We start from the raw sequence: 7,621 nt of genomic DNA, 5'->3' as shown, positions 1-7,621 counted from the left end.
AGGGTGTGGAAGCACAACCAGCACAGGCCAAAGTCTCCATGGAGCCTTTTAGCCGGGATTGCTCCCTGGAAAGCTTGGAAGCGCTTTCTGTTTGTTTTCCCACTTTCCCCTCCCATCTCCCGCATTTTCTCCTGCGCTTCCAATCCTTGGGAGCGAATAGATCCTTCCTGGAGTCATTAAATCCCATTGCACTCATCCAAAGGCAATCCATTAGCCTGATTTGTTGCCTGGTTTCCTTATCGGCCTCGATGTTATCTCCCCGTTCCCCATCGTAAATCCAAAGTTTCCTTATGGAGAGGAAGGAAAGAGTTTGCCCAAGGCACGGGCGCCTGTTGTTCTTCCCGAGAAAAATCCATCCAGAGGGATGAAACCGCACCCAAACAGGCTTTGTGTTCCCAAAACAGGTTGGGAGAAGATGGGAATGAGGGCTTGGGGCATTCCAAGGATAGAGGGATCTGAACACCACAAACACAGCAGGGAATTTCCCTAAAATTCATTCAAGTCGGATTTTAGGGGAATTTCCTTCCCAAAAGGGTGGCCAGGCCTGGAAAAGGGATTTCAAATGTGGCAGTGGGAATACTTTGGACATCCAGCTTTCAGATATTCCAATTTTTCCCAAAAACCTCGGCAGGCTGAGACTGCCAGTGGTTTTTGTGCCATTAGGGATAATTTGAATCCTGTGGGATCCTGTGGAAAGGTCGTTGTGCCCCTGGAATTGCTGTGGATTTAATGATTTCCCTGCTCCTGGCGCTGGGATGAGTCATGAGGGGTCCAAAATCCAAATGTTTCCCTTGGAGATGTGTTTATTTTGGGATAAAAATGATGGATTTTTGCTGCTTCCCAGGAGAAAGGGACTTCTCCAGAATTCCATGGATTGAGCATGTTCTGGATGTGGTTTTCCCAGCCCAGCTGGAGCAGGGAAGTTTTAATTGGAATTATAGCCAGTGCAGCAAACGGGAGATGGGAATGAGCCATAACAGTGGGAAAACTGCTGGATCTGTGAGGAATGAGGAATTCCAAACCACCTCAGCCTGGGAATGCTCCTGCTCCACCACAGAGCTCCTGCCAGCAGCACATCCAGCTGGGAATTCATTTTCCAGCCTAGGGATGGGACAGGGAGGATTTAGAAGCAGAAAAAGGAGGGAAAGAAGGATTTGGAGCTCTCCAATGCGGCTTAAAAAAGATGGGAATTTCCCAGGGTTCCTTTTCAGGATGCAGATTGAGGGATGCAGGAACACGCTCGGGGTTTCAAGGCTTGGGATCCATTTTCATTGGGAATTTTCTACTTCAAAGTCCCTATTTTCAGGGAAATTGGGAGATCTTGAAGATTTGGGATTGATTTAAAGTAGAAGAGTTGGTGTCAGCTTCCTTTTGGGAATTCTTTGGATTAAAGGAACTCAAATTGTCTCCAGAGACTTTTCCAGGTTCAGTGTGGTGCTCTTAGCCAGGGAATGTGGAAAGGCTTATGGAAAAACTTATGGATAAGAGAGAAACAACCCCAGGAACTCAAAGCAAAATCTTTATTTCAGCTACTTTTCCCAAAGCTGGGGGAGGTGAGGTCCAAGGAAGTGTTTTCCTGGAAGAATTTCCCTGGATCCTTTGTACAAATGGCTTAGGAAGCAAACGAGAGACTGGGAGAAAGGGAAAGAAGGAATGGGATAAAATGATGGGGTTTTGCTGCATGCACCACTAGCCCATCCATAATTTTTTAGGAAAAAAACCCAAATCCATAAAAATCACTGCTTGAAGAAAAGCTCCTTTTCCTTTCCAGTTTGTCCTTCATTTTCCAGAAATGATGACACTCCAAGATGGAAATTTCCGGGAAATAAAAAACCCCAAATCCCTAAAAATTAAAAAAAATATCCTTTTTCTTTCCAGTTGTTCCACCATTTTCCCAAAATGATGGAGCTCCAAAATGGTAATTTCCAGATGGGAACGCAGCCTGAAATCCCGGCTTGGCAAACTCCAAATTCCCACCATTTTGTTAAATTGGGAAGCACATTCCCAGCCAGCTTGGATGTTCTTATGGGAAGTTTTTCTCTGGTTGTACTGAGCCCTGTTTCCCTGGAAAAGCTTTCCCAAACCCATGTGCTGTTGTTCCTTTAATTCCACCATTCTGCTGGAATAATGGGATATGCCACGGAATGGAACAGAACCGGAATCTGGGATTCGTTCCTGTGCCAAATCTTGATTTTCACACCAAATCTCCTGCCTGAGAGGAGCCACCCTGGTGCTGCCGGGGGCTGGGGCTCCAATTAGCCAAGATTTTTTCAGGAATAATGACATTCCTTAATTAGCATCTGGATAACCGCTCTGCTCCTTAGGGATGATTATATTATCCTCATGAAAATCTAATTATTACAATTCCTTGTCTAAAGCACAGCAAAGAAGTGGAATTTCAGCTGCCAGCCGGGCCAACTCTTCCGGGATGTTCCTGAGGGGCCACACAGAGAGTTGGAAAACTTCTGGAATTCTTGAGCAGCTTGGAACAGTCGCCTCCATCCACACAGGCATGGAAAACAGCACTTCCAGGGATGCAGCCATCCCAAAAGGAACGGGAGACGCAGAGAAAGAAGGGAAATTTCTGCTGTCAATTGGACCAATTGTCCGGGAATGTTCCTGGGAGTCTGTACAGGGAGCTGGGAAGCTTCTGGAATTCTTGTACAGTGGGAACAGTCCCCTCCATCCACACAGGGGTGGAAAACAACACTTCCAAGGGCTACAAACATTCCAAAGGGGACAGGAGACGCAGAGCAAAGTGAAGTTTTTGCTGCCAACTTGGCAACTCTTCAGGGATGTTCCTGAGGGTCTTTACAGGGAGCTGGGAACCTTCTGGAATTCTTGTGCAGCTTGGATCCACACAGATGTGGAAAAACAACTCTTCCAGGGCTACACCCATTCCAAAAGGAATTAGAGATGCACTTCTAGAGGGAAGATGCTGCTGGACGGCCCAAAGCTTGCCCTGGAGTTGAGGAGCTCCTACTCCAGGGCGGGTTTGATCAGATGCCCGTTGAAAATGATGTAAACATCGGACTCCTCGCTGTAAATGGCGTTTTCCCGCTCCCTCTTGAACATCCTGATCCAAACCTCCTCCCCTTCCTGCAGATCCAGCATCAGGCTCTGGCTCTGCATGATGCTCCTGTCGCTGGGCTGGGCGTACAGGATGGCCACGGCCTGCTCGTTCCTCATCAGGTGCACGTAGGTCTCCTTGAAATTCCAGGTGTGCACGTTGAGGCTGAAGTAGTAAATCCCTGGAATGTAGCAGAAGAACTTCCCGGAGAACATGTTGAAGTGTTGGTAGAGGTTGACGAATTCCATGTCGAAGGTGACGTGCTGGAAGTAGTCGGAGCTGTGCAGCGGCTTCCGGCGGCCCACGGAGAAGGCGGCAAAGAGCTGCTTGCAGGAGTGGCCTTGGGGGCCGGGCTGGCCCTTCTGGCCCTTCCGGCCACTCAATCCACGTAATCCTCGCTCTCCCGCCTTCCCAGCTGCTCCAGGGAATCCCTTCTCTCCCATCTCACCCTTCTCACCTGGGAAGGTGAAGGAAAAGTGTGTCAAACACGAGCGTGGGAAGCACAGATTTCAGGAATATCCTGGAGACAGCCAGCTGGAGCATTGTTTCCCCAACCTGGGAATACTGGTCAGACATCAGCACCTTCACAGCTCCCAGAAGGATCAACCTGGGAATACTGGTCAGACATCAGCACCTTCACAGCTCCCAGAAGGATTAACTTTGGGGCACATTCGGGCACCACCACATTTTGGGCACCCCTTGACCTTATTTTGGGCATGCCTTGATCTTGTTTGGGCACTTTGGGGAATTTTGGGAACCACCAAATTTTGCGGACCTGTTAATTTTGTTTCGGGCACATTTGGGTACAACCACATTTGGGTCACCCCTCGACCTTGTTTTGGCAGTTTTGGGCACATTTGGGCACCCCTTGACCTTGTTTTTGGGAACATTTGGGCACGAAAACACTCTTACCTCATTTTGGGCAAATTTGGGCACGGCAGCTTTTTGGGTACCCCTTGACCTTGTTTTGGGCACTTTGGGGCACATTTGGGCACAACCACATTTTGGGCACCCCTTGATTTTGTTTTGGGCACATTTTGGGCACAACCATATTTTGGGCACCCCTTGACCTTGTTTTGGCACTTTTGGGCACATTTTGGGCACCCCTTGGCCTTGTTTTGGGCACTTTTGGGCACGGCAACTTTTTGGGCACCCCTTGATGCTGTTTTGGGCACATTTTGTGCATCCCTTGCCCTTGTCCTGGGCTGAATTTTGCTGTAGGAAAGGACCAAGGAAAAGCAGGAAAGAAAAGGACGGGAAAGAGCCACACCCACCTTTGAGGATGGTGATGTCTATGGTGGGCTGGATTTTGGGCACGGAATATTCGGGATCCCAGCTCATCCTGGTGGATCTTTGGGAGATGATGGACACGGGCTGCTCCGAAGGCCCGCAGCACCTCACGCACGACAGGCGCCGCCTGGGCAGCGCCTTCTCTGGCTGGGATGAGGCATTCCCGGCGGAAAGCAGGAGCAGCAGGATCACAACCCTCATCCTCGGGAGCAGCTGGAGCGGGAAAGGGAACACAAACCATTAATGGGATGATCCCAATCAGGGCCACCTGGCGAGTGCTTTCCTTGGGGTTAATTATTAACGGATCCTGGAGTGACACCAGGAGACTCTGGGTGGGAATGATGCCCCTCGGAGTGCCGGGAAAGGCAATCCCTGGCTGGAATTACCAGCGACAGCTGCCAAGAGACATCAGGTCAACAAAGGAATGGGAAAAAAAAATCCCAAGCCAAACAAAACCTGCTGGGAGCAGAAGCCCCGCTGGACAAGTCGGCTGCTCTTGGAACACCCCCTACGGAAAATTTCTGGGGAAAAGACAGAAGTGTTACTCTGTTGGTTTGTTGGTGCCTCAGCATCCCAAAAAATTCAAAATTCAAGGTAAAATATGGAATTTTATTCAAATGTCGAGCCGCAAACTGATTTTTTTGGGAGGAAAAACCTGGAAGAAAACTGAAACTAAAAGAAATCCAAAGCATTTCTGTCCTGAAATGTTCTCCTACAGCTGCTTGCTGGTGACTTCTTTCCATGGTTTCTCCATTCCCATCTTCTCCTCTGATAGGAATTCCTATGTGTATTTTCCAGTTTGATTTTCCAATGTGTGGAATGGAAATCCAAAGAGTTGCACCAAACTAGGACAAAGTGGGATTTGCTCGGCACAAAACCTGGGTTTGTGAATCTTTTGTTTTATTTTCATCTCCTCCTGGTGAGCTCCAAAGGTTCTGGATATCCAAAGGTTCTGGATATCCAAAGGTTTTGGATACTGGGAGAAATCCAGGGAGAAAATGCCTCAGGTGGGGAAAATGGAGGAATTTTCTCTGATTCCTCACTGACATGTTCCTAGGGAAAACTGGAGCTGATACTGGGAGAAATCCAGGGAGAAAATGCCTTTTTTCCCCGCATCTGAGGCATTTTTTTCCCTGGATTTCTCCCAGAATCAGCTCCAATCTTTCCCTAGGAACAGGTCAGTGAGGAGCCAGAGAAAATTCCTCTTCTTTTCACCTCTTCCTAAGGAAAGATTGGAGTTGATTTGGGAGAAATCCAGGGAGAAGATGCCTTAGATGGGGAAAAAAAAGGAATTTTCTCTGGCTCCTCACTGACCCCTTCCTAGGGAAGGACGGCAGCTGGAGATTGGACACTCATTCCCATTCCATGTGTAATTAGCATCATTCCACCAATTGCAGTGGTGCCTCATCCAGGACAGATTTCTTGGATTGATGCCTTCGTGGATGTTCTCCAAAGTCCAATGGACTCGGACTGACCCCGGGATGGGAATGACTCCTCTTCCAGCAGCTGGAATTCCTGGAATAGGTTGGGAAGGGGGTGCCTGGATGGCCTGGATTTCAGAAGCCATTCCATGGACACCCCGAGGGAGGGAAGGAGGGAGAACATCCAGCCTTGGAGCTGCTTCCCTGGGAACAAAATTACCCAGAGTGGAAAATAAGGGGGAAAAACCCGTCAGCAGCGGGATTGGAGCAGCATTCCCGGGAAATGTTTTCTTCCCGTTCTTCCCTGCTCCAGAAGAAGTGTCAGTCACACCTTTCCAGCTTCCTGGAAATCCAAGAAATCCTTATTAGCAGGAAAACAATGACTTCCCCTCCGAGAGCAAGGAATGTTCTTTCCTGAAGTCTGTCAGAACTGGAAATACCTTTGGATTTCTAATTGTGCCTCATTCCAACAGCAGCTGGAGGAGGGATCAATCCCCCTTTTCCATCACGGTTCAGGGCTTGAATTCCATGTCATTAAACCCTTTCTCATTTCCATTAATTTTTTAAGCCATCTTTGTGCTTCCAACCCGGAATGGAAATACAGGAAGGTTAAATGGGGAAAAAGTCCTAAAAACCAGCCCAGGATGGACCTGATGGTCCTGGAGGGCTTTTCCAATCTCCAGAATTCTGGGATTCCCTGAGCCATGCTCGGAATTCCTGCTGATATTTTCCTTCCCGTTATTCCTAGGGCTTCACTTGGAAAAGGAATCCATGAGTATCCTTGCTTAAAATTCGTGGAAAACACCAGGCACTGCCCCTTTAAATTCGGACAAAGCTGGATTAAAACCCCACATTAAACCCCAAACCTTTCCGGTGCCACGGAAATGGAAAACTCACGGATGTGCCAGCCCCGAACCTCGGCACCATTCCAGACATGGAAAATATTCCAGTTCTGCCTTTTTGACCTTTTGTCTTCTCTCCAGCCTCAAGCTCCTCACGGCTCCGGAGCTCCTTGGATCGGGAGCAGCGGGAAACGAGGCATCCGCAGGGCTGGGTTTGTCCGGACACTGCGCTTCCTCTTGGAAAGGATTTTTCCGGGATTTGTTTTATTTGCTTCCCCAGGAGGATCTAAAATTTCATAGTGGGCAGCTCCTTGTGGAAAAGCCCAAAACACCAGAGGAGTTTTCCAAGGAAAATGCTGCCGGATTCCAGTGCCGAGCTCCGGCAGCTCTTGTCCGACAAAATATCCCGGAGATCCTTCAGGAGCCAACTCCAGGAGTTTGTCTGAAGCTGAAGGGATTGGAGAACTTCCAGGCAGGAATATTTGCATCCCAAAAAGGAGGTGCTATAGGAATTCCCAGTGCCTGTCGTGGTTTGAGGATGAGCGATGTCCGTGTCCGGGGTGTTTATACAACGCCGGGGTGCTGGAGAAGAGGGGCTGGAAGTGCTGCTGGAGTTGTGAGAGAGGCAGGAATGGAGGGAAAACCGGGATCCAGCCATGGAGAGATCCTGGAATGGAGCAGCATCTGGATTTGCAGTGCCTGGGTGAATATTTTTCTGGGAATTTGCAGCTTCTTTCCCAATTATCCGGTTTATTTTTTGTTTTCTGGTGCTTTTTTAGCCCGGGCCTGTTTCCAGTGGGGGTGATTCCCTGAATTCCTCTGTCCTGGGAGGAGCCATCCCTGAGCAGCAGCCTCTGGGGCACTCACCTGCTCTCTCCAGCTGGGAATTCACCAGGAATGGGAAGAGACGAGGTTCCCAAGGAAATATCCCTGCACAGCTGAGGGATCTGATGGATTGACACAATTCCATGGAGGTGCTGTGGGAGGAGAGGCTGCAT

At 48.9% G+C, this 7,621-nt stretch overlaps 1 protein-coding gene across 1 annotated transcript; it reads right to left on the bottom strand.

The window, feature by feature from the left end:
- Positions 1 to 1,506: 1,506 nt before the first annotated feature.
- C1QTNF8 (C1q and TNF related 8) lies at positions 1,507 to 6,725 on the bottom strand. Its single transcript, XM_069029754.1, has 3 exons — positions 6,679 to 6,725; positions 4,345 to 4,573; positions 1,507 to 3,527 (listed from the first exon to the last, which is right to left on the bottom strand). The coding sequence occupies exons 1-3, from the start codon at positions 6,715 to 6,717 to the stop codon at positions 2,980 to 2,982; spliced, it is 816 nt and encodes a 271-aa protein (XP_068885855.1). The 5' UTR covers positions 6,718 to 6,725; the 3' UTR covers positions 1,507 to 2,979.
- Positions 6,726 to 7,621: the final 896 nt, after the last annotated feature.

This window comes from Aphelocoma coerulescens, chromosome 14 (assembly GCF_041296385.1).
Source record: "Aphelocoma coerulescens isolate FSJ_1873_10779 chromosome 14, UR_Acoe_1.0, whole genome shotgun sequence".
Classification (NCBI taxonomy): domain Eukaryota; kingdom Metazoa; phylum Chordata; class Aves; order Passeriformes; family Corvidae; genus Aphelocoma; species Aphelocoma coerulescens.
Note: the sequence above shows the minus strand (reverse complement) of the source record. Positions and strands in the feature narration are given on the sequence as shown.